Below are 27,537 nucleotides of genomic sequence, written 5' to 3'. Positions count from 1 at the left end.
CAAATACCATATGATTTCACTCATATGTGGGATCTAAAAACACCAAAAAACAGGGGCGCCTGGATGGTTCAGTCAGTTAAGCGTCCAACTTTGATTTGGGTCACAGTCTCATGGTTGGTGAGTTCAAGTCCCGCACTGGGCTCTGTGCTGATAGCTCGAAGCCTGGAGCCTGTTTCAGATTCTGTGTCTCTCTCTCTCTCTCTCTCTCTCTTCCCCTCCCTCACTTGTACTCTGTCTCTCAAAAATAAACAAACATGAAAAAAAATAAGCCAAACCAAATGAATAAATAAACAAAAAGCAGAATCAGACCTATAAATACAGACTGATGGTTGCCAGAGAGGACAGGGTTGGGGGATGGGCAAAATGGGTGAATGGAAGTGAGAGATAGATTCTAGTTATAGAATGATAGGTCACAGGAATAAAAAGTACAGCATAAGGAATATACTCAATGGTACCATAATAGCCTTGTATGGTGACAGATGTAGCTATACTTGTTGTGAGCACAAAACAGTATATAAACTTATCAACTCCCTACCTTGCACTGCTGCAACTAATTTAACATTGCATGTTAATGATACTCCAAAAACTTGGGGAAAAAAAAGGGGGGCATGAGTTCTGGAGTCAGAATTTTAGTTCACATCCTGGGGCAGAGGGAGAGAGAGAATCCCAAGCAGGCTCCACACTCAACACAAAGCCCGACACAGGGCTCGATCCCACGACTCTGGAATCATGACCTGAGCCGAAATCAAGAGTGAAACCCTCAACAAACTGAGCCACCCTGGAGTGCATTTTTAATAAATGTGGATAATGTGGTAAGTTGTAAAAGGTGTACATTCAAAGTAAGCAAATGAGGCTCGTTACCAGCATTAACTAGTTATATTACTCTAGGCAAGGGACTCACCTCCCTCATTTTATTCATGTCTAGAATGTGGGCAGTGTCAATTGGGTTTTGGGGATACTGTGAGGATTTGAGAATGTATATAAAATGTGTAATACAAAACTGGCATTAAATAAATGTTAGCCTTATTAGTAGTTTTATATAAAAACACTACAGAATTCAGAATTCATAAATTATGCTGCCGAAGCAGTCTGAATAAAAAAGTGGGTCCCCTGTGTACCGAATGTAGGAGAAGGGATTCATTCATAAGCTTATAATCACACACTTGTAACATGGACTTCTGTGGTGCATAAGGATATGAAAACAAGCTGTGAAATGCATTGCCCTGCTCAGAAATACTTCTGAAAAGCACTCTGAAAGGCAATAGGCAAGCATGGAATATTTTACCATGTCAATTTACTCTGTTGCTCAACCTAAGGAATTTTGAATGCTTCCTCCAAAAAATGCTCCCTAATGCAGTTATGAAGGTCCACACAATTCAGATTTGTGGATTTAGGGAGATTTAAAAATCTTCTTTTAGGTGTTGGTTCCATTATAATATGGGGCTCCAAGAAGCTCCTCTGTTTTCTACAAATGAAGGCAACGTACAGTCTTTCAGCCATCTGGGATCTACTGGTTATGACACAACATGGAGGCGTCCCTGCCAACAAGAGTGAAGAAATGGATTTGGCTGAATTAAATGCAGTGTTGTCTGAGGGGAAGATCCACCAAGGTCAGCTCTAAACTGTCTCACAGAAAAGTAATTTTCCACCTATTAATGGACTGAATGTTCTGTCTCCCCTCCAAATTCCTATGTTGAAGCCCTAATTTCCAACGTGGTGATATCTGGAGAGGGGGTCTTTGGGAAGTGACTAGGTCATGAGGGCAGAGCCCTCATGAATGTAATTAGTGCCCTTGTAAGAGACATGAGAGAAATGTTAGCCCTTTCCACCATGTGAGGACATAGCAAGGAGGCTATCCCAAATCCAGAAAGGGGGCTCTGAATCTGCTGCAACTTGACCTTGGACATCCAGCCTCCATACTTTAAGAAATAAATGCTTGTTGCTTAAGCCACCCAGTCTACGCCAATTTGACGAAGACACCATCTTGGGCACTTTTCTGATGAAGCAGATGGGCATGTTTGCCAACCTGAGTCAGTCTGGACTCAAAGGTTCAGAGAAGGATATCAACAGATAATCCTTCTCAGTAGTATGTAGGTCAAGTTCTAAAAAATTGAGGACCATCTTTCCTCAGTAGCTGTACAGGTAACCAGTGTACTGACATTGTCCAAACTAGATGGGGATTTTCATAACAAGCTGTGTGCTGCCATTGCATTTGCTGCAGCGAGGGGAACTTGTTTACTTGTCAAAGCATCTAACATCCCTCACAGAATAATGAGGTAAGAGTATGGGTTCTAGAGTCAGATGGCTTGGGTTCAAATTCTGGCTCTGCTGCTCTCCAATGCTGGGACATTAGTTCAATTCCTTAACCTGCCTAATCCTTAATTTCTTAATTTCACATGTAAAATGGAGACTTAAACAGAATTTGCCTTATAGGGTGGAGAGTATTAAATGAGACAATATATATAAAGTTCTGTGCACAGCATCTGGAAAATACTTTGCATGCAAAAATTCTAGCTGCCATGATTATTTTTATTATGTCACAGTATATGTCTCCTCGTCATGCCGCAAGGAAATATTTAATGAGGGTGAGGTTAAAAGTAGAAGTTTCCAAAGAGCCCACAGGCCCCTGAGATGTCAGCATCAATGACAGAGATCCAAGTTAAATGGAAAGAAAATCTGGGGGATGATGCCTTACCATATGGCTACCAACTCCATCCCTAATAATCAAAGGTACGTTGCATTCTTCCTTATTTCCTTTTCTCCCTCTCTTCTGCTGCCTTTCCATACTCTAGGTTGTTGCCAACGACCAACAAAATTGAAAACACTGCTTTAAGCAGCTTTGTCTCCTACACTTCTGAAAATCTGTGGCAAGTCTCCCCTATGGGCAATAAGAAGGAATTCTACTCAGTGGACTTATTCATGAAATTAGGAGCAAATAGTCTGTGGAGCAAATGCACTAAACCATCCATTCAATAATACAGGGAATATTACTAGGCCAAGAACAGGATGAATTTCTCAAAGCAGCACAAACTTAAATTGGGGTCGCGAGCTTTGAATTTAAAAAAAAAAACATTTTTTAAATGATTATTTATTTGAGAGAGAAGCGGGGGGCGAGGAAGGGAGAGAAAGAATCCAAAGCAGGTTCCATACTGCTGGTGCAGAGCCCATTGCAGGGCTCAAACTCACGAACCGCAAGATCATGACCTGAGCTGAAATCAAGAGTCAAATGCTTAACTGCCTGAGCCACCCAGGTGCCCCACGAGCTTTGTGCTTTTAATATCCAGAGTGATTAGGAGATAGGCCATTCAAGTCCAGCTCTAGAGACATGCCTCGGTTTGAGGTCTGAGTCACAGTACAAAGTAGAACTCATGACAAGTTTAAAAGAACTCAGAAGTCCTTTCAAGAAATTAAGTTTCTCTTGCTCCGGCTGCCCGTAACAGAGGAACACACACATTACCCTTCCAGCCCCAGTGGCTGTCATGCTCCATCTTGGGAAGGAAAGAGGTATCGTGTTTTCCTCCTTTCTCTGTGAGGAGGGACTGGGAGCAGGATGATGGAGTGCTGTGAAGTGTTCAGCCCACACGAGAACTCCTGAGACCAGCTGCTGCTCTTCTCTTAAATTTGCAACCAGCTCTTAGAATTTCTCATGATCACTGTCAAAAAAACCTCTTCTTATGGGCGAAGAGAAAAAACAACTCTATTTCGGAAGTAGGTCACTGAGCAGAGTTTACATAATGGGACAAGTGAGAAAAGCCCTCTCTCTAGGAGCCATGGGTGAGAGAGTCAGGGCTGGCTAGCACCTCCCTCCATGCCCTGTGTGTGGCAAATGACTTGCCAGTAACCCAGGGGATTTGGGTGCTTCTAGCCGGAGACTGAGCTGGTCTTTAAAACAGTGGGACCTAGCCAGACTCTTGGATAAAGTCTGATTATTAAACAGTTTTAAAGTTTATTTACTTATTTTGAGCGGGGGCAGGGGGAGGGAGAGAGCACACAAGCTGGGGGAGGGGTAGAGAGGAGTCTGGATGCTTAACTGACTATGCCACCCAGGCGTCCCATGATTATTAAACAACTTTAAATGGGTGAAGCTCTGTTATGCTTCTGAGGTAAATGTCAGAAATGCAGATTATAAATCAGTGACAACCAATCCCAAATGGATTCTATTTTTAAACCTCATTTCCTACCACTTAAGATCAAGGTACTACTGCCCAGTTGGTTGGTGTCAGTTTCTAAGCCATGTTTTTGCCTGTGAAGAATTCACTGGTCCATCACACAGAACAACAGCTTCACGTTTTCATCTGAGAGCTAAAAGACAAACCAGCAAACAAAATCACACACATGTATGCACACACGCTCAGCATGATGTACCTTAGCATGTTTCTTCTTTAAAGAATTTAGCTCCTTCTGTTGTTTCTTTAAATGCTTCAAGTAAGCCTGTGGAAGAAGCAAAGAGGGCCCAAAATCATTTTTTTTTTGTAGCCACAATGAATACATCTGGTGAGAAACAAAAATATACTGGTTTCACCATATAGGTAATGGAAGAGTGCTTGCAAAATGAGCAATTTTACCTTCATCTGCTTTAAATCTTCTATCCTCACTTGAGGGATAAGTTCGATACCTTAAAAAAAATTAAAGCACTGTGTGTATTAAAAATTAAAGAGAATAACCGATAATACAAAATTCATCACTTTGAAATCTCATCTAAAGACAGTGAAGCAGCTTTATGTGGATGGTTATGGATATAGCATCTTAATTTCTTATTACAAAGCAATTAAATAGACAGTTGGCATGCTTATCATCTTCGTTCAGGTTCCTTACGAGCAGAGCCTGAGTTGGAATTCCTTGTGCACATGACTTACTAGGGAAAGGTGCTCAGGAGAAACCCTCAGGGCAGTGACAGAAGCAGAGCAGGGCAGAGGAAGAAGGTACGGTGTATTTCTAGGGGAAATCCAACCTCAGCCTGACCCTTTCAGAGAGCTCTTTAGAGTACATAGCCCTCTGGAGTTGTTCTACCTCGAGGTAAGAAGACTGGACTTTTGTAACCCCGTAATAGTCAGCCACTGGCTTCAGAGGTTGCACAAAACCTTCCAGGTGTTTCCAGACAAGGGCACCGCCACGGTCTGGGAGGGCAGTCCTCTGAGAGGGTTGCAGCTGTGATTTGAAATCAGCCAATACAGGGGCACCTGGGTGGCTCAGTTGGTTAAGCGTCCAACTTCAGCTCAGGTCATGATCTCATGGTTCGTGAGTTCAAGCCCCACATCAGGCTCTGTGCTGACAGCTCGGAGCCTGGAGCCTGCTTCAGATTCTGTCTCCGTCTCCCTCCCCCACTCACACTCTGTCTCTCTCTCTCAAAAATAAACATTAAAAAAATTAAAAATCAGCCAATACACATAGCAGCTGGGGCGATGGGGTGCCAAACCACAGCATCTATTAACACTACTTTTATCTTTGTATATCATACCAGTCAACTACCTCCCAGCTCTTTTCTCACCTCATTGTCAAAGAACAAAATATTTTTTTTCCCAGCTTCTTTCACCAAATTTAATTTTTAAGCAATACGCTATTGAGCACAGCCATGCCTTCAACATACAGGAAATCCTGAATTCAAACTGTTTTATAACAGCTATTATTCTGTGTGATGGACCAGTGAATTCTTCACAGGATGCTGTCATAAGGACCCGGAGTAACATACTAAATTATCCTGCTAGTGAAGGATGCTAGGCCAGGTGTCGTCATGGCAACCACAGTGGTAGAAGGATCCCCAAACATTTTCTGTTTGACTGCAGATTTTCATCTTAGACAAACAAAATGAATGTGTGCTCTGTACTATAACTGATTTCCATTAGAATCCCAAAAAATTAGGTATGAGATATTCAATCAAGAAAGGTAGGATTGAGTCCCAGGCTCTTGTTTTTCAGTTTTACTTATTTTAAGAAGATGCACACAGCCCATGTGAGGGCGAGGAAGTGGGAAAAGGAGTCATGGCTAAGAGGAATCAGTCCTGTGATCTAGAACATTTATGATAAGGGTGTCCAGTGACCACAGGGTTGCTCTTTGACCTTTTAAGTCTGACATACAAGCTAACTCCCGGCTTTACTGCCAAGAGTGAGAGGCCGTGAATCCTGGCTCCCCAGCTTTGTCTTCTCTTCTATAAAATGAACAGAGTATTGGGGTGCATGCAAGATCCCTGGAGGGGCTATATAAAGAGTTGACCCAGTCCAGTGAGACTTCTTTTTCGGTCTTGGTTACAGTAAATCATTATGGACAGGAACCTATGGGAACACGAACTTGGTTTCTGCATTTTTTGAGACAGAAACAACTTGTAAAAATTATACTTCCTATAAAGGATTTAGCCAGGAAAAACTCACACTCCACAGAACCAGGATTGGTACATGCTCAGTTCCCTCTGTTGGCCTACAGAAGTGGGTCTAATAGAACTTTTGGCAACAGGGGCCGTGTTCCACATGTGAGCTGTCCAACAACGGACAGCCACTAGCTACATGTGGCTGTTGGGCACCTGAAATGTGGCTAGTGCAGCTGAGGTGTTCAAGGGTTAATTTTTAAGTTTAAATTTAGATAGCTACATGTGGCAGGTGGCTACTACACTGGCCAGTGCAGTTCTACGAGCTTCCCTGGTGTGCAAGTGGGGTTAAGCACTACACTTTGGGCACCAAAGATTTTGGGTAAATGGAGGTTTACTACATAAAGTTTTTGTTCTTCTCAACAAAGCTCAAAAATAACTCGTTTTCTCCTAAGCTGTAATTTGTAGATCAACTAGGAGTTTAGTTTTATTGATTCCTTATTCTTAAAGAGAAAATCAAGCAGCATTGGTGCAGTTATTGCTGTCTGGCTGTGTGTCTAAGAGAAACCATTAGAACTTTCTCACCTCCACAGCAAATGCTGCTTGGCTTGGACCTGTACACCTTGCTCTCTCTACATCAGGCCACTCTAGTTGACTTTCAACTGCCAGCACCTGCATTTTCCTGCCTGAGGAAGTTACCTGAGGACTCTCCCTCCAAAACATGCTTTACCACCCTTTGGTCAACCTAAAATCATTAGGGAACTGATCCCTCCTATGGGAGCTCTCAACAAAAGGCTGACTGTAGTCAAAGTATATGTTTCCCTGCTCATCCAGGAGGATGCCTCTGAGGTTAGTGTCCAACACTAGCCCTCAGAATGTTCCCAGGGGCACTGAGTTCCAGGTGCCTCTGTGGAGCCTGAACACACTCTGACTACCGGCTACCTTCTCTACCTTGTGTCACCTCCCCAAGCCCCTACCTGTGTACACTGTACCCTGCCCCCTCCCCAATAAATTACTTGGATTTGAAACCTTGGGTATGCTTTGGGATGACCCAAATTAAGACAGCTCTCTGTCTTTTTTTAAAAGTTTATTTATTTTGAGAGAGAGAGAGAGAAAGAGAGAGAGAGAATATGAATGAATGAATCCCAAGCTGACTCTGCACTGTCAGCATAGAGCCTGATGCGGGGCTCGAACCCATGAACCATGAGATCATGACCTGAATGGAAACCGAGTCAGACGTTTAACTGATTGAGCCACCCAGGCACTCTAAGACAGTTCTCCATCTTATGGAAGAAGATTGCTTTCACAAATGACACCTCTTCTTACAGAGGTCACTGGAGTATTTTATTTCTTGACTCCCCCGTTCATAGATAGGAGTAGGAAGAAAACCCACAAACTTCCCTCTTTCACTTCTATGCCATTCTTCTAAAAGCCACCATGCAAAATAAAAATAAAATAAAATAAAATAAAATAAAATAAAATAAAATAAAATAAATAAGCCCTTCACTGAGACCAGGTTCTGCTGAGCATGGTTACCTCCACACGTGTCCTTCGAAATTGTACATTAATCTTCTCCATGAACTTCATCTAGCTCATGGTTTTCCTATGTAGGCATTTCCAAACATCCAGTATAGTGATTCAATATATCCATGAGAAGAATGCATTTCATTACTTTCTATTCAAGTCAGATCTAAGTTTCAAGGCCCAGCTCAATTGGGATCTCATTTATAAGTCTTCTCTGGGACACTTGCTGGAAGGGACGCCCTCTCCCCTCCTGTTTCTATGGGTCAGCTCTCACTGACCACTGCCTGGCCTGGCTGTTGTGTGGGACCCCGTTTACATTACCCCTCTAGCCACATGAGGTCCCTGAAGGTGTGAAGGCATTTCTCACAGAACCTGGTCTTGTCACATACAGTAGATTTCCAATTTTCCTAAATAAAAGGCCAGAAGGAAACAGCATGTAGACCCTCTTTCTCAGGGCGCCTGTTGAAGAGACTGGACTGGAGATGAGAGATGCTTGGCTCCTTTGTATCTTGTTTGAAACCAGGGGTGAGACAGTTCTAAACACAAACATGTTCCTTCTAGAACTAGGATTGCTTTTTGTCTTCTGTAAACTGGTCATACTGCAATTTTTCAGGCCACTTGACTTACTAAAATTACTAATGTCTTTATGTACTAGAGAGCATGATACAAGCACTTTAAACAAAAACTCTCCCATTTCCTACTGTCTCTCTCTGTTTGAACGGCTAATGTTAATAACGACCAGTACTGGAATGGAATGCCTAAAGCCTGTATCATGGGCTTGCTTATATCTCCGGGGAAGAACAGACAAACAGCTGCAGGCAAAGCACAATTTGGGCTACTTTTGTGAAGTCTCATTTTCTAATTTGTTATACAAAGCTCCACGCACTCTTAGTTTCCTGCTAAATTACTATGCTGCCATGGTTTGGAAAAGCTTGTCATTTTTTACCTTAAACTGTAGCACTGTGTGTAGTTAAGTGTACAACTTGATTCTCTAACATGGAGGGCACTGAATTCACACGTAAGTGGGAAATATACATACTGAGTAAAACACCACTCAAAAAAATTCTTATCACATTAAGAAGAATGAATTTAGTAAATGATTCATGATCAAGGAAGACATTCAAAATGTATAATTAACAGTGTGGGATGGGCACCATCCAATCAGAATGAAAGCCCAGCCAGTAAGCATGGAAGTCAACTTTAAATAACCAATATAGTTGTGTCCCTACATCCCAGCTGAATATTAGCACCTGGGGCACATAATTCTTTGTGGTGACACTTCTTAGGATATCTTATTTCACCCACAGGTAACCATATCGAATTGGTCTTCAAATGCCCATCTGATAATTTCACAAATAATCATGGATGCTCAATATCTACCCGTGTGGGCAAACTGCCAATAAGGGAATCTGGAAATATCAGAACAATGATGATTCTGTTGGTTCATGAGCCCACTGCCTGTCTGGTAGGCAGAAGAGCACAGGGATGAATTAGTGAAGTTCATTGTGTGGAATTCTTTTCATCAAGGAGACTGAATTCAAACATTTCCCAAAACTACAGATATTGTACCCAGTGCCCTAAGGTGCAGGAATCTAGCAGATGAAATCCAAATGTTGACTCCCTGTTAAACACTCAGGAAGATTAAGCAGTTGGTCCAATCTGCAAGAAAGCTTGCTGCTCTGGGGTTTTATAGGGCAATAAAATGAGCAGTACTAGCAACTCTAATGATCTTCATAAGGACCCTTCAAAAAGACTCTAAGATTTCCAGAACACACAAGGAGCTCAAACACCTCCCCTTTACCTTTCTTGGCTTCCACTCCAGACCCCAGGGCTGCCGTGGTGGTTGGTCTGAGCTCAGAGCTGCTCTGTGGGGTCACGTTTGCTTTGGCAGTGTTGGCCTTTCCTTTCTTGTCATTCTTAGAAGTATCACTGGGCACATCTGCTATGTCACTCTGGAACAGAAATGTTTGTGTTAACCCGGATGTAAGCCACCTCACGTTCAACTGTCTGGCGCTTTCTCTATCTTACTGAATCCAGTCTGAACCACTCAACAACTTCCCTACAACTCTCTTAATGGATCTTTGCCTGGCAGGAGAAAAGGTGCAACTCTTTTACAAGCAGGGTATGGTAAAGGGAGCTTTAAAAACAAAAGAACAAACAACACAAGTGCACTGAAATGGGAGAAGGTGGGATGCAAGACTTTCATAAACAACAAAGAAATGTAAATGTCAATTTCATTAATTTGTTGAGTTGGGTTAACGGGTATTGTAGTGTATCATAAAAGCATCCTGTATTTTAAACATTCCTCAAAGCATCATCGATTTCCATTTATTAAATAGGCTACACTTTTACAGTCCCTTGAAACTATTTTGTTGACTTGATGACTTCAGTTTTAAAAACACTCAGATTTGCTATATTAACTTATAACTTTCTCTTGCTGTTATCATCACTGACCACCAAAATTCCCCAACTTGGCTGTCTTTAGTCAACTGCTACTTACAGTTTCAATGCCCATAGCTCTCATTTGGTCTGCTCTCTTTTCCGTAATGGAAAGAAATTTCTTTGGATCTGATAAAGCATCCACAATATCTGGGGGGGAAAAAGCCAATGAGCTGTTGATTCTGTCTTACTATAAACATCCAAGAAAATTCAGCTAATAAACAATTCATAATCCTGGACCCGGGTTATGTCTTCTGTTAAGTACCTTCTCCTAGGAAATAAGACAAAGTTTGGAAAACACAGCCAGTTACAGGAAACAAGAAAGAAGGAAAGGCAAGGATCAAAGGCCAGATCCTTTGGGTTTCCCCCCGAATAACGATGACAGTGTGGCAGGGCAAGTCAATTGCCCTGGGTTATTGACTAATTTGTGTGACTCTGAGTGGGTTGATTCATGTCCTCAACTGTGTTTCTTCATTCGAAAATCAGGGCTGATACCACCCACTCTGAAGGTGTACTAGGAGCATTCAGTGAAATGATAAATGTAAAAAGAACTTGGCACACAGTAGGTACCTCCAGTATCTAAGTCTTAATTTTAGATAAGAAGGCTAATACGTATTTAAAGCTAATTTTGGTTCCATGGTAGTTAAAATGAAGTATTTCCCCAGCATTTTCTCAGATACACCTGGCACTTAAAAATAGTAAAACTTCATTTTTTATATAATGTCATTTGAAGAGTTTCAAGTACTTTCTAGCAGAATCTCATGTAATTTTGCATTATTTACTAATACTATAGAAGTAATAAGTATTCTCATTAGCTTAAAACAGTACATAATTTACCAATTTCAAAAATTGTATGTGTGTCAATTTCTTCCAGTAAAATCAGGCTCCTTATAACATTCTTAAGATAATTTTTAATTTTTTCCTTTTTGTAATAGAAAGTACATGTGCATGATAAACAAACATATAAAATATACAAATCTCCTTCCCTGACACTCCTACAGCCAGTGTATATTGTTATCTATTTCTTGTATGTATTGCAGTAACATCCTTGAACATTTCCGAGCATACATTTGCAATGTCCATAGCATAAATGACTAGAGGTTAGAATGATGGGTAAGGGTATTTGTTCTTTTGGTAGTTACTGACAAATTGACCTCCAAAGACGTTGCATCAATTTATTTTCTCCTACCAAGGGTATACGAGAATGTCTAAATCCAGTTATCACTTATGTCCTTAAGAACTCTTTTTTCTCCTAATGGGGGATGTGAACAAATTAGCTCTTAAATCTTGCTTAGGAAAAAATAAGAGATAATCATTTTCTTGGGAGTTAATATTCCAGAAAAATATTTACCTTTTTAAGTCCTTATTATTATGAACATTTTCAAAGATACATAAAAGTGGAGAGAAAGGTAAAATAACCCCTCATATACTGATGAAGACCTAACAGTTATAAACAGTCTACTACATTTCCTTCATCTATCATCCTTCCTTTTTTCTTTCTTTTTCCTCTCTGCTGACACATTTTAAGGCAAATTCCAGACATTATAGCATTTGATTCCTAATTACTTCTCTACGCATCTCTAAAAAGGGGTGTTTTCTTTCAGAACCAACCATACCAACACTTTATCCAACAAAGTTGGCAGGAATTCCTTACTATAATAAATGGCCCATCTTAATATGTTCCCTATTTACAATTAATTTTTTTGAATCAAGATAGAGTCCATTCTAGGTCTCTGATAACTATGTCTCTTAAATTTACTTTCATCTAGACTAGTCTCTGCTACTATTTATTTTTCACAACGCATAGATTTGTTGAGGAGACTGACCAGGTATCCTATGAAATGTCCCACATTCTGAATATCAATGTTTCCCTGATGTGTCATTTAGGCTTGACTTTCTCTTCTTCTAAGAATACTCCAGAGGAGGTACTGTGACTGCTTATGGGTCACATGAGCGCAGATAAAGCCTGACTGCCCCACTTGTTGTGGTCTACTCAGTGACCCCAGTTGTTGGGCCAACTCATTGAATTGGCTCAGGGCTTTTAGTCCATCTGTGTCTGACTCCAAAATGCCTCCTCCTTCCACCTGTCTACACTGTTATGGGGCAAGGTGAAACTCAAACCATGCCCACCGAACCCCCTGCCCTTCACTTGGAGAAAACCTACCTGGTGTAGGCCTCCCTGCACGTGCCCACATTGGATATACTTTGCCTTGGTTTCCCACTGGCACATCTCAGTAGATGATCCATAGGGCTGGCTTGTTAGGAAACAAGTACTTCCTTATCCTTAATGGTATACCATTAGTTTGAGGGCCTGGGGTGTTTATGGCATTTCTGAGAGGTTACCAGTAGTCCTTCCAGTAGGAATAACAGATAGGGCTTTAATCACTTAAAGCCCATTATAAAACCAATAAAGACCTTAGAGTGTGAAATGATCCATAATCCATCCAAACTAACCAAGCTACTTCCATTTTTGTATATTCTTGTGTAATTTTTTCCACATGAATACATATCTTGTATGGTTTACTTGAAATTACCCAATCTGTCTTTTCTTATTTATTAGGTTATACCTGTATAGTTTTAAAAATTACTTTTAGTGAATGAATAATGTCCCATTGAGTTTATGTACTAAACTATTCTCTACTGCTAGATATTTAGATGGACTTTCAAGTTTTTTCTTTTTTTAATGTTTATTGTTGAGAGAGCGAGAGTGAGCGAGAGCAAGAGAGAGAGAGAGGGAGACACAGAATCTGAAGTAGGATCCAGGCTCCGACCTGTCAGCAAAGAGCCCGACACAGGACTAAAACCCACAAAACAGGAGATCATGACCTGAGTCGAAGTCGGACACTTACCTGACTGAGCCACCCAGGCGCCCCACAAGTTTTTTTTCTTTTTATGAAAGATGACTTTGCAAGAAATAGGTTAGTACAAAAACAGATTTAGCATTTTCTTTTATCAGAAAATTAGTGATTCAGATACATAAGAGATATGTATCTCTATATAAGATACAACTTATATACTTGATAACAAGATATGTTCCTAATAAGCTTTAAAATAGTTATTTAAGAATAATTAATGGAAGGAACAAGTACTAAGAAAGTACAGCAGAATTAAGAGGGTTCAGTAGGTTCAAAAATGCCCTTCAAAATTCATGACTGTCTGGAACTTCAGAATGTCCCCTTATTTCCGAGTAGGGTCTTTGGGTATGTAATTAGTTAAGGACTGAGATAGGGATTAGGATAGGCTCTAAATCCAATGATTGGTGACATTATAAGATGAGAAGAGGACACACAAAGACAAAGAGAAAAAAGGCTAGGGGATGATGAAGTCAGAGAATGGAGAAATGGAGCTACAGGCCAAGGGATGCTAAGGCCGGCCAGGAGCTCAAAAGAGGCAAGGAAGGATTTCCCCAAGAGCCAAGTCTTTGATGCTAAATTTCTAGTCTCCAGAACTGTCAGAGAATAAACTTCTGTTGTTTCAAGTCTCCCATCATGTGGCAAATTTGATTACCAATGGTAACTGATTAAAAAAAAATCTTTTAAGGAGATAGAAATTTATTGAACACGCTGCAAGGGAGCAGTGGGCAGGACAGCAAAAAGGAGACTGCCTGCGAGGAGGAGGTGATGGTGAGGAGCCACAGTTATAGAGCAGAGTGAGGGCTTATAGGAAAGCGTGAAATTTTCCCTTTTCTCATAACTGTGCTTGTTTTTAAGTAGCCCATTGGTTAGTTAGGGCCTATAGCTATTTTGAGGAGGCTCACTTAATGAGCCCGTTCGCATCGGCTTGGTGATGGTCGCTGTGGGCCCTTCTGCCTTGCTCAAGTTTTCATTGCTCAAGCCTGTTGCCTAAAAGTGGACTCTATACTTCCCCCTGACAGATCGACAGTGGCAAATCTTTGGCATTTGGGCACAAGTCTCAGCTTCAGTAACTTCTTCCTGCTGCGTGAGGGGCGTAGAGATGTCCCTACCTATGGGTCAACATTGGTCAGTTGGGAATTTCTATGCAGGAATTACAAAAGGCAGAGGCAGCCGAATCCAAGGTAGACAACATATGTGAATCGTCTTCAGCTTGAAGTTATGGCAGTGAAGGAATCTTCTGTTCTTGGGTGTATCTTTCAAATAAAACAGGCTTTATCATTGCTAACAGGGAGCATCCATCCATCAGCCTCTGGAGACCGCCCCAACGTCCTGTCATGGTTTGATGAAAGAATATTTTGAATCCCAGAGTGTTCTTCCTGTTTCTTGCAGCTATGTCATGATCCCAGCCTTGAGGGTCGATTGTGTACAATTCTGATCTTGAATACAGGTGCTATATTTTATAAAATACAGTCATGACACAATACAGTAAACTAGGCTATATATTGCTTTGTATTACAAGGACAAACTGGCTGAGATTTCTGATCAGCCATCTGCTGTAGGATTATGTAGATATAGCCTAAATTATACATCAAAATAAGATGCTGCAGATTTATCCATTAGTTGGATAAATATCATTACTTAAACCTATCTTCAATTACCAATATTAACAATTCTAGAAGCCACTGGGGAGTTATGTTCCCAGATTCTGAAATCGTGCCTTATTATTTGAGTTTAAACGAGATGCCTTTTTCAGTTACATATGCCTTTAAAATTTTTATAATATACAACTCAATAGTGTTCTTGATCAAATGGCAACAAAAATACGCAAAGTAGAAATAAGGCTTGTTCAAACTGAATCACATGGAACAAAAAGATGATGTCAAAAAGATAAAATACCTGGAACAAGGCTTAGGTTAGCAGGTTACTTGAGACAAGCACTTCATTCTTCGCAATTTTGAATAAATCAGATACTTCTAGGACACGGGATTTTGCCACGTGGTGGCAGGTGCTCATTCTGCAGCTAGAGTAATACATCCATGCAGAGGGCAGCCAGTGGGATAGTTCCACCAAAATTTTTCAGCAAAAGGGCTCAGGATTAGAGAGTCAAGACCCGAAGAGGCCTCTTTAAGGTAATTTTCCTTTTGTAACTTAGTTTCTCCTCTGACTAAAGCCATATATATACCTGACATTTAAAGAATGATTTACACACACATTATACATGCACATATTATATATACATTTATATATAAATATGCTGCATATCAAAAAGGGAAACCAGTTTTTATTAACATTTAAAATAATTTATAACCAGAGAATGAGAAGCTGTCCCTCAAATATCTCATACCTCTAATATGCTTGTATAACTCTATTGGAAAATGTTATTTTTCCTTCCTTCAGCTCAGGAGAGCATATTCTTGGCCAAAGATTTGCATATTCAAGTAGACCTGTTATCTCTCTTTGGTGCCAATGTGGCATTTCATGGGCATCTTCCCCTTGTACTGGGGGAGCACTGTGGCTGGTTACGTAGTTCTCTATTCCACAGGACAATCCCCTGTGGCAAGAATGAAGTTGAAATGCTGATCAACATTGACCTATGTGCTAGGCGTGTCCAGGGACAGGGCACACTGACCTTCTAACAGGGTACAGACCTGCGCATGCAAGAGCCTGACCCTACAGAACCCACAAGGGCAAGCTGAAATTTCCCAGATGCCTGGAAGCCAAGGCACAGGCTCTGGAACCTTTCTTTTCAAAAAGGAACCAGTCTGGGGCACCTGGGTGGCTCAGTTGGTTAAGCGTCCAACTCTTGATTTCGGCTCAGGTCATGATCTTGTGGTTCGTGGGTTTGAGCCCTGTGTTGGGCTCAGCACTGGCAGAGTAGGGCCTGCTTGGGATTCTCTCTCTCCCCACTCTCTTCACCCCTACCCTGCTCATGCTCTTTCTCTCTCAAAATCAATGAACAAACTTAAAACAAATAAAATAAAAAAAATAATAAAGAACCAGTCTGCTTTTTCTCATTTGCTTCTGTCTTCCGAACTTAACAGAAGTTTTACTTATTTATACTTAAGGAAAAAAACCCACTATTTCTAGGTTGAGTGCCATTTCCAAAAGTCTGGTCGCTCATGGTGAAGACTTTCCATGTATAATCGTTTTTTCACTCCTCCTTCCCTCCCACCCACCCTTCCTCACTTCCAGAGTTGAAAACATCAATTTAAGCATCTCCAAGAACTGAAAAGAAGGTAGCAATTCCTCAGCACAGACTTCCAGATACTTGCAGTCTTTATAAGGGAGGTCCATCTTTGTGTTTGCTTGTTTAACTGTTGTTTCTCAAGGCATTTAATTTGAGTGCCTTGGTGGTGAACACCAACCATGGCACCTAGATGGCCCCCTCTTGGCTCAGATCCTCTTCTGTTTTCCCCTCAACAGTTTCTATCTTATCAAGAGGTAAAGGCAGCAGAAAAAATATACATTCCCCGGATCTCTGCAAAGCAATGCTAAAAAAGATCAACAAATCCCATAACTATGATTTTAGATGAGGTTTCTTACCTTCTAGCAAATGATTAATCATTGACCAAATTCCATTTCTAGAATGCATAGAGATATGTTAGGTGTAGGTGGGGGTGGGGGGAAGACTTTGTGGTTAAGTAACACTGGGAGATGCCTACGTGTCCCCCTCTTCTTGGGCTCCACAGTACATTTCTAGGAATGATGTAATAAGGAGCCTGTTTAAATTCACCTCACCTGGCAACTCCTGAGCCAGTTCTCCATAATCCATCCTGCCCCCTTCTCTGGAGCTTTTCTTCTTGGGTGTTCTTACCAACATATTCTGTAGTTCAGAGGAAGCCATAATAATGGATACCACTGCAACACGAATCAATTTTCCAACAAATGTTTGATAGAAAAAAAGTGTTTTAGCATCCACAAGGGAGAGGAGGAAATGGAGCAAACTTTCACTCTATCAGAAAATCCTGAGATCATGGCCCAGCAATGGCATCTTGATTAACAACTTTCCTCCTTTTGAACCATGTGATGTAAGAAGCGGCCCACTCTCTTTGCAGAAGGTTTGGAAAACAACCCTGTAAGATGCTGGGCAGAGACAGCAAGAAACACCCACCCCCAGGCCCCATGATGGCTCTTTCATCACAGGGCAGGCAGAAAGGAGGAACAGGCAAATAAACAAAAGGGCTACTTCATCTTTCCTTGCACAAAAGGGCCTAGGTGCAGAAGAGAAGACAAAACCTACAGCTCTAGGAGCAGTGATAAGCGCTGCTCAAGGAACTGGCGGCGAGCGGCTCACCCAACACATCTCAGAGTGACATTTAAATATAATGCTGATGTGCCATATATTCTGGAAGCATGGTATCAACTCTCTTATTTGTTCCCCTTACCACTCAGTAATAAGATATACAAATGATCAAAAACAACAGTGGGTGAGAGAAATACTAATGCTCATTTAATTGCCATCTGCTTTGGAACTGCTTCCCATCACAAACAGCAGTGGCTCGCAGTGATAAGGCCACTGCAATGGCTAAGCGCTGAGGTCCATGGCATTTGCACTTACAGATAAGGCAGCAAAGACAACCCCACGTCTCCAAGGCTCACTGGATTTGACAAAGGAAAACTGACCTTAGCACCCAACCTAGCACTTTCCTATTGTGTGTGAGTGTGGGAGTAAACAAGAGGGCTATTTTACTCTATGTTTAGTAGAAAAATAATACTAAAGAAATTAAATGGAGCCTTTTTGATTCATTCCTAGTCATCCCTGTCTTAAATGTTACTGCCTGTTTTCACATCAAATTTCAGTTTCCGATAGTTAAGAGATGTCATCTCTCTTCTTCAGCCCAGGGACATTTTACATCCATGCAGCTTAGGAACAGAACCATCTGTGGAGAGAGCTCCGAAGTTGGAGCAGCCATACTTGCTCTGTGTTTTTCCTGTGTGTCATGGGAGTTCTTGCTACAGCAAGGAGGAGAAGCAGTTGCACTAAATTCCCTGCCTCTGTCCTCTGACAGGGCAAGGAAAGAAAACCGGAAACTGACAGGAGAGGAAAAGGTCAGGGGGAAATACTGGGTCAAGACTCAAATCATTTTGGGAGGGAACTGGAGCAGCCCAGAGTTCAAGGTGTCTAAAGATCACCATATGCATGAAGGCAGAAGGAATTATGGGCAATTGCAGAAGTACCAAATTGTCTCTGTAAGGAGGGATTCTTCATCCCCTGGTGACCTCACAGCACAGAACTCCAATAAGTAAGTGACCAGAAGCTCCTGTCAATGCCCAAGCCCTCCCCCTAAGGAATGTCTTAACTTAGAAAAGCCTTTTAAGGAACATTTTTCTTGTTTCTATAAAATGATGCCACCCACCCAACATTACTGAGACTTAAAATACATTTAAAAACTATATAGAACATGGAGTTGCTGGTGCTTAAAGAAAATCATGGTCACATTACTAATCCATTAGAATTCTGAAATTTTGTAGTAGGCATGGAATTAAAAGATTTTCCTTATGATGGTGAACTGCTTATGACAAAATAGTCTACTGCAGCAAAGTAAAGGGTAAAGTTAGGGAGAAGAAAATGTAACTGGTGGATTTTTCTTTAGCTTGTTAGAAATAAACAGAAATGAAAAGAAATTAATGGAAGGGTTGCTATGGTTGGGCACTGTACCAAGAACTCACTAGATCTTCACCTATGAGCTGGGGACTGCTGTTATCCCCGAGCCTCAATGAGGACACTACAGGGTAAAATGTTCTGCAGAGCTCATTCCGGGTCACACAGCCAATTAGCTGTGGGGGCTCCAGCCAGCATCCTCACGTACCTGCTAAGCGGCCTCCATGAAACAGCAGGCCAAGAACGATAGACAGTATTTGAATCCCCAACCATTACCTTCATAGAAGTTTATCTAGACATTGAGATGTATTTGAGACCGCTTTGGAAATTATGAGAGAACTTGTAATTAAAATTTACTTTGAAAAATTACTTCAAAAAAAGAGAAACCCAATTTAAACAAGCCCACGAAGGGTACTAGAGAGGTATTTTAAGGGAAAAGAAATACAAGTGAGCAAGAAACACACGAGATACACTTAGTCTGATTCATAATTTTAAACTAGCAAATTGAAAAATGATGAGATGCCAATTTTACTACCATTACTGAAAAATAAAATTTTTCTTAGAACCCAGAATTGGCCATAGTGAGTACAGCATGGGACTCTCAATCTCAGGGTCATGAGTTCAAGCCCCATGTTTGGCATGGAGCCTCCTTTAAAAAAAAAAAAAAGAGAGAGAGAGATAGTGCTATATACATATAATGGAATATTATATAACTTTTAAAAAATAACTCAAAAGCCTTATATGCATTGGCAGGAATATGCTCCATGATATATTACGTAAAGAAAGCAAAGCACAGAACATGGTATATTGGATTATCTTTTTGGGTTAAGTTAAAAGGGAAATGTATGTTTGTGATACATACATACATATATACACACAAACCTTACATTTATGTATATACATATTAACATATACACAGATATGCTTTGTGTTTTATATTCTTATACTTTTTGAAGAAATTCATGTCTTTTATTTAAAAATGTTATCAAGAACTATTTAGGTAGGAGGATAATAGGGTGCTTTGGTTTTATTTCTTTTTTCTCAATTCAAAATAAATACGTACATATTTTAAACTCTCCTTGTGCCATTTTCATATTACCTTGCTTTTATAGAAAAATAGGCCAAAATACAATTTTTAAAAATTTACAGAGGTTACATATGCTCACTTAAATGACCCAGAAGTAATAAGTGAAGTCCCACCATACTTGATAGTGTGTTCTCTGTGATGTGCCTGGACGTTACCCAATGCAGTGGGCCAGCGCCACTAATCTCTTACCCCCACTCTCAAAGAGATCACTACTTTTAAAGTTGGGTGTATATCCTTTCAGAATTTTTTCTGTGCACTTTAAGCATATGTATAAAGATGGTAAAGGTTCTTAGCAAATAATAATGGGATCATTTTGCAATTTACTTTTTCTCTTGGTACTATATCACTGTCATCTTTCTATCCTGAACACTGAGATCTAAGTCATTATTTTCAATAGATGTATGGTTTTCTACAGAATGGCCATCCACATTTAACCAGTCTCTACTGATGGATATAGCTGTTTTTGATCTTTTTTATGCAAATAATGCTGCATGAAATTATAGCATAAAAATTTGTCTGTTTTTAGCTATCTGATTAAAGAAATACATAATTCCTAGGCTAAATATTTGGTGAATTATAAAAGTTGGGATTGCATTAGCTTGGTCAGGCATAAATAAAGTCTTACTTTTCTAATCTAAACTAGTAGAGTGGTTTTGGACAAACTGACCTCACCTAAAAGCTGAGAAAATATAATTTATCAAATTACTTAGTGTCCTGAAAATGTGCATATTCTCCTTAAGGGGTCAAAATTATTCAACAAGAAGAGCACACTCCTCTTGCCAAGTAACACTGGCTTTTGAGGACACATCCTCAAACATGGAACAGAACTTTGGTTTTAGCACCATGTACCCTGTATTTCAGCTTCCTCAGAATGCATAAATAAGTCCAGCACTTTACTTATGAAGGCCTTGGCCTGGGCTGCTTCTCTGTCTGGAAAGTTAGTTTACCTTCCTGCTGTGATTAATCTTGCAAGGTCCAAATGGATTAGTCCAATCTTTCAAGGTCCATAACGGGTAAGTATAACGGATTATACTTATTTATACATGTGCACATGTATATGCGTACAAGGCTGGAAAATTGAGGATAAGTGTACATGACTTTTCCAACTTTATATCTCTTACCCATATAGTAGGTACGAATTAATAATTGTTGACTACATCTTTTCCTTTGAGAAAAACATTTTAAGTGAATACACTAAGAAATTGTTTTTACTGATGAAACTAGTAAATGTTAACAAAAGTTCCAGCTCTGGGGTGCCTGGGTGGCTCAGTCAGTTAAGCATCCGACTCTTGACTTTGGCTTAGGCAATGATCTCACGGTTTGTGAGTTCTAGCCCCACACTGGGCTCTGCATTGACAGTGCAGAGCCTGCTTAGGATTCTTGGTCTCCCCGCCATCTCTCTGCCCCTCCCACCATTCGCTTGCTTTTTCTCTCAAGAATAAATAAACAATAAAAAAACAAAAACAAAAACAAAAAACAAAAGTTCCAGCTTACACCCTGCTGATGGGTTATCCGGCAATCTGTATCTGAAGTTTTATTTATTTATTTATTTATTTATTTATTTATTTATTTATTTAAAACTTTTTTAACGTTTATTTATTTTTGGGACAGAGAGAGACAGAGCATGAACGGGGGAGGGGCAGAGAGAGAGGGAGACACAGAATCGGAAACAGGCTCCAGGCTCTGAGCCATCAGCCCACAGCCTGACGCGGGGCTCGAACTCATGGACCGCGAGATCGTGACCTGGCTGAAGTCAGACACTTAACCAACTGCGCCCCCCAGTATCTGAACTTTTAAATACACATACGACTCCTTCCACTTCAAAGAATTTATCTTCAGGAAACAATCATGAATATTTCCAGAGCTTTACACATTATTATTTATAAGAAAAAATGGAAATGGCTTCAATGTTTATCAATAACTAAATTATGGATAATACAGATTTCATGACATGGAAAAATATGGTCTATTAAGTGAAAAAAATGAACTCTCTGAAGTAATGGGTCCAAATGAGTATATACAGTAAGATCTATTTAATTAAAACAGAAGACATGAGATTGAAAGTGAAGGGACCAATATGGCAACAGAGCTGTCTCTAAGCAGTGGATTTAGTGGATGACCCTTCCTTCATTCTTTGCGCTGTCAGAATCTCTTTTCTGATACATATTTTACCTACTTTGCCTTTTACAGAATAAGACCTACTAAACATATTTGTGGAATGAATAAATCCATATTATCTTTCTTTAGCCATAAAAAAGTTTTTATTTTTCCCCTAGAAAATGCTAGTGTGCAAGGATACGGTTTCATTTTGAACCTTTTCCTATGGAATCAACATAGAATTTCAATGTTCTAGAGAACAGGGAGTCTACAGATTTCCTATTGTCGTGGCTCAGCACATAAATGTTCATATCTGAATGTGGGAGCTTACTTAAGCAGATGAAATAAAAACACACTGTTTAAGTCAAGAGGCCATAAAGAAAATAAAAAATTTAGAAAAAGATGGTTCTCATATTCTTATGTTGTTATCCTCAGGTAAGTCCCTTAAGTAAGTCCTCAGGGTGTCTGCCCTCAATTTCTTAACCTATAAGAGAAATGACCAGAGAATTCTGAATAAAGCCTTTGAATGTCAAATCTGAGATTCAGACATCAACTGTGGAATCCCACACATGATAACATAGTACAGAAATTTCAAATGCTTCTGATAAAAAGGAAGTGACTATAATGATGTGTTGGGAAAAAAAAATATGTGAGACTATTTTTTAAAGGGATTATTCTGAATCAGTACGTACACAAATATTGACACTGGTAATGAGCTGCACTATAAATACAGATGTTTCTTTAGCACAGAACTACATGTGTCCACATCCCTTCTCAACAACTTCTGGACTCTATAGAGAGTTCTTGACACAAAGTAGGAACTCAACAAATCATGCTTTCCCTTTTCTAGTCCAATTTCCCCTTTCCCTGGAATGAATTAGAGAGTTCCATTTGAAAAATAAGCCATGCAGAAGGAAAATCCTTAAGTATTCCACCATATTTATGTATACAACCATTTCTAAAATGTATTAGGTGGTATATACCACCTGCTGTCTAAGCTCAAGTATTTGGAACATGATGTAACTCATCTGCTGATGCTTATGGACACAACAGCCTCCTAAAGATACTCTTTAGGTCCCCCGTCTCTTTTCTCATCCACTTACTAGCCCCACAACACCCCTCTTTTCTGTGCTCTTAAATCAGCTACAGTATGTTCTGGCTTCTGATACAGGCTTCCTTTTTAAATAAAAAACAAATGAGGAGGAAGAAGGAGTCTTTATTTTGTGACTGAAAAAATCCTCATGGCTCACATCACTTCTTGAATCTGCAATTGGGTTGTTAAAGCTGAGGATTAGAGAAAATATTCCCACCAGATACTCAAGCATTATTAAAAAACAAAACAAAAACAAACAAACAAAAACAACCCACAAAATAACTCCCAATCCCCAAAGCTGGGATGTGTTCCAGCTTACTACAGAAATTATTGATTTTATTGTACTGTTAGCCACACATACGTGTGTGCACACATTTTTGAGCCTTGCTATAGGATATACCGTAATGATAAGCACTTCACAAGAATGCTAAAGGGCGGCAGGAGGAGTATCTTTACAGGCCAGGAAATGAATGTTTGAAAGGTTATGTCATTGTCCCAGGTCACCCAGCCAGGAGTAGAGAGTGAGAATTTGCACCCTTGGTTAATTTGATACAATCACTCTGCTGTACCATTCCCTTAGAATTCAATGCACTGGGAGGAGAGAAGATCTTTGTTATCTTTTAATGTTCTTGGCTTAATTTAGGGTAATAACAAGCTAATATGTTTGGGTGTAAGCAAAATCCTAGGTTTGGTCCAGGTTTTGATTTCTCCCATTGATTTACCTTAGTAAAACCACAAGTCTTCTGTGGGAAGAGTGGGATGACTGGGAATTTTTGTGGAACACTCTGGTGAATGTGGAAGAAAATCCAATCATGTGGATATTTGAGTTCAATTTAAATTTTTTAGTGATACCAATTGAGATCTATGGTTTCATATGACTTATGTCTTTTTCTCCCTTTGAATGATGATGTAAGAAAATCCCTCACAAACATATTCGTAAAAATGGATAAACCATATAAAACTGCAGTATTTTAAAATAAGAAAGAACCTTAAAGATAATCCAGCCTTGCCCTTTAATTTATTACTAGGAAACCTGAAGTTATTATCTATCCTTGATTTCTTTGAGGCTATAAGGGTTGGCTGCACTGGTAGGAACAGGTATATATATTTTTAACCACTGGTGAAATTTTTTATGATCCTATAATCTGGACTTCTTAACTTACCTCCAAATCCATCAGGCACATATGTTTTAAGAACAATATTGCAGAAAATTGTTGGCAGTGATAAGGGTTTATTTCCCTCATTTCGAAGAGAAATGTGTCGATAACCTGCTTGGAGGCCATCCAGCGGAAGAATCCTCTGGCCTATCAGCCTATTGTTGTCGTCATACACAGCTATTCTCAAGACTGCCAGGTCAGGGAGGATCACCTGCAAACAAAGAATGATACCTTTCATGGATTTTTTTGGAAAGCAGCTCCCAAGAGCCCTGACTCTAGGAATCTGGACCATATCCACACTGCTCTTAAATGTGCCTTTATGGTGAAATGATGCCCGTGATCAGTTTGCATTCCTGAAGTACACTGTACAAACTGTAGTGTCCAAGCCATTGAGAAAGCAATTGAACAGGTTTCCTGGAAATCATCTCATTGAAATTTTTAGATGAAATGGTTGTGAAAAATTATTAGTCCAACCCTTGTCATCTTTCCCAATCTCCATGCATGTAGTGGACAAGAAAAAGGAGACCTTGAGAGGGGCGCCTGGGTGGCTCAGTCGGTTAAGCATCGGACTCTTGATTTCAGCTCAGGTCATGATCTCACCATTCATGAGACGGAGCTGTGCACTGGGGTCTGCACTGACAGAATGGGGCCTGCTTGGGATTCTCTCCCTCCCTCTCTCTCTGCCCCTTTCCCACTTGTGCTTTTTCTTTCAAAATAAATAAAGTTTGTTTTGTTTTGTTTTTAAAGGGAGACCCTGAGAGATCAAGTGACCTTCCTTAATGTCAGAGACTGTAACATCTGGGCCCGGAATTGGGGCTCTTGACTTTGAATCCTGTGGTTTGTCTCCTCCCTGGGCTGCTTCTGACATCCAGCTCTGTTTTTAAGATTATGGAAAGTATCTCTGAAGAAACGCTTTGCATATAAAGGACAATGTATGTAGAAATTTGGATTTTCCCTTTCTCTTGCACTTCTCAGTTTTTAATAGATTTTGGGATACTAAATACAGTGATATGTGGCAGCGAAAAACATTAATGATCCAAGACATTTACTCTCAACCATCTCCAAAATGAATAAATGGACATAAAATCTAAGGTCAGATAGCAGAATCCTAATTCACATATAAAATAGCAACATGACAAAAGGAAACCAAATGTTTTTAATCAGGAATGACTTTTCATTGGTTAAGAACAACCAAGACATCTTGGCTAGTTTAAGCACTGTGCCTGAAGCTAGACAATGGACTGGTTGCCTTCTTTAACTTCTAAAGAACAGAGAAGGATACAGACCTGGCATCTCGTTTCTGGGGCCAGTAATGCTATATGTAAAAACCAAGTTTGATATTTCCTTACTCATCAAAAATAAAGAATGCCTGAAGTCAAATTTCTGAATCTCTAGAAATGTGTGTGGGGATTATTCATTCTGCCAAAGCACACTGGCTACACTGACAACAGATCCAGCTACAACAAAGTATAAAAAACCAGGGGGGAAAAAAGGCCCATGACAGGTGTGTATGCAATCTACACTACAGTTTGACTATAGAAGAGAAGGTCATAGTGGGGGTTGCACGGATAATGGTGGAGGGCGTGGATCTCACAATGGCTTGTTTCATTGAACTACTGATCTTCTGTAACCTGGTTTCTGTAAACCAGTTAGCCTATTCTGAAGCTGCTAATCCTCACTTTTGTTAAGATAAGAAGCCAGTTATCTGTGTTGTGGGACATACAAATGGAGCAGAAACACCTGGAAAATCTCTGCCTAAAGAAGTGAGAAACTATTTTTTTTTTAATATATGAAATTTATTGTCAAATTAGTTTCCATACAACACCCAGTGCTCATCCAAAAGATGCCCTCTTCAACGCCCATCACCCATCCTCCCCCTCCCTCCCACCCCCCTCCACCCCCCGTCAACCCTCAGTTTGTTCTCAGTTTTTAAGAGTCTCTTATGCTTTGGCTCTCTCTCCCACTTCAACCTCTTTTTTTTTTCCTTCCCCTCCCCCATGGGTTTCTGTTAAGTTTTTTTTTTTTTTTTTAATATATGAAATTTATTGTCAAATTATTTTCCAGTGAGAAACTATTTTGGATAGGATAATAAAGCAAGTGAGAAAGAAAACCAGATATTCTTGGAGACAACACAACCAATGCATGGGGTTTTCAATACATCTTACACTGACAAAAGAGAAACAAAGGGAAAAATTATTACAAGATTAAAAACTGAATCATTATAGAGAATGGCTGTGATTGGTCTTAGGATCAAGATATAGAATTAGGAAACCTCCCCCAAACCCAAAACAGACTGTGGGGGTGGCAACAGGTGACATGCTTTCTGGAAGCATAGGACAATACCAACTGGCCTAGTTAAGGACAGTTATTGGCCTTTTGGGTGCACCATCCTACCTGTCCTCTTGGCTAAAGGAGCGCTGCAAGTTACCAGCTGCTGCCTTGGCAGAACAGAACTCTCCAGTGTAGGATGATGTCCATCCGTGAGGACACATTCTAAGGAGATTGCGAACCTGGACCGTGAGCATTGCCACACAGAAGGTGGGCTCCTTGGAGGAGGAAAGGGGAGCCGAAAGGACAAGGACAAACATAACAACAATCACATGTCATCTCTAGAACTCATCCACTGAAAGAAGAGAAAAAGGAGACATTTTGGGTTGCCTAACTGCCCCTATGTCATATAGTGTCTATACACTAAACTGTGGCCCCTAACTTAGCAGAGTGAGTCTGACACATTGGAAATGCCCTACCTTCCGAAACACAAATGATTCTTCATTGTAAACTGGATTGAGTCCATTGTTCATCACCATGCGAGTTCGGAATTCCTTACGTATGGTGTCAGTGGGTAAACCATACATATCCACTTCTACATATGTACCAATTTTCTTATCTGATAAAAACTGACCTGATATGACCTGCAACAACACAGAAATAGGATAAGAGAGAAGTCTGTGTAATTATCAAGAGCAAAGAATAATCTAGAAGAAATTTTCTGTCCATCTTTAGAAATTTTAGTTACCTATGAAAATAATATGTTCATTGCTTACTAAATTAAAACACTATTGAGCAAGTAGTATATGCAAAAAAACTCAAGACAGAGGTTCTGACTTTGAGAACCATCTATAGAAAGAAAGAAGAAAAAAAATAATGAACCATATAATACAAAATAAAATAATGTCTACAGCAGCTTAATTCCACCTAAGTGCCCACATGTATGAAATGAAGTTAAGGGTTCAAATATGTCCTAGGATCCCATCATAGCTCTGAAATTCTGCCATTTCATACCTTACTGAATTCTTTTATAAGTCTGGGAAAGAGACACACTGAAGAAAAAAGGAATGCTAAAATTTGCCCCTTATCCTTTGCCAATATTGACAACGGTCAGTGT

General features: G+C 40.0%; 1 protein-coding gene across 6 annotated transcripts in view; it reads right to left on the bottom strand.

The window, feature by feature from the left end:
* Window positions 1-27,537, bottom strand: part of PLCB4 (phospholipase C beta 4) — a 424,450-nt gene that overhangs the window by 24,993 nt on the left and 371,920 nt on the right. For all 6 annotated transcript variants that reach the window (XM_030310086.1, XM_030310087.1, XM_030310089.1 and 3 more), the window contains 6 exons: window positions 26,900-27,064; window positions 24,159-24,363; window positions 10,323-10,411; window positions 9,624-9,774; window positions 4,566-4,615; window positions 4,366-4,431 (listed from right to left, as the gene is read on the bottom strand). In XM_030310086.1, the coding sequence (XP_030165946.1) occupies window positions 4,366-4,431; window positions 4,566-4,615; window positions 9,624-9,774; window positions 10,323-10,411; window positions 24,159-24,363; window positions 26,900-27,064 (726 nt within the window). The remainder of the gene's footprint in view (window positions 1-4,365; window positions 4,432-4,565; window positions 4,616-9,623; window positions 9,775-10,322; window positions 10,412-24,158; window positions 24,364-26,899; window positions 27,065-27,537) is intronic.

The sequence above is a fragment of the Lynx canadensis genome, chromosome A3 (assembly GCF_007474595.2).
Source record: "Lynx canadensis isolate LIC74 chromosome A3, mLynCan4.pri.v2, whole genome shotgun sequence".
NCBI lineage: Eukaryota > Metazoa > Chordata > Mammalia > Carnivora > Felidae > Lynx > Lynx canadensis.
Note: the sequence above shows the minus strand (reverse complement) of the source record. Positions and strands in the feature narration are given on the sequence as shown.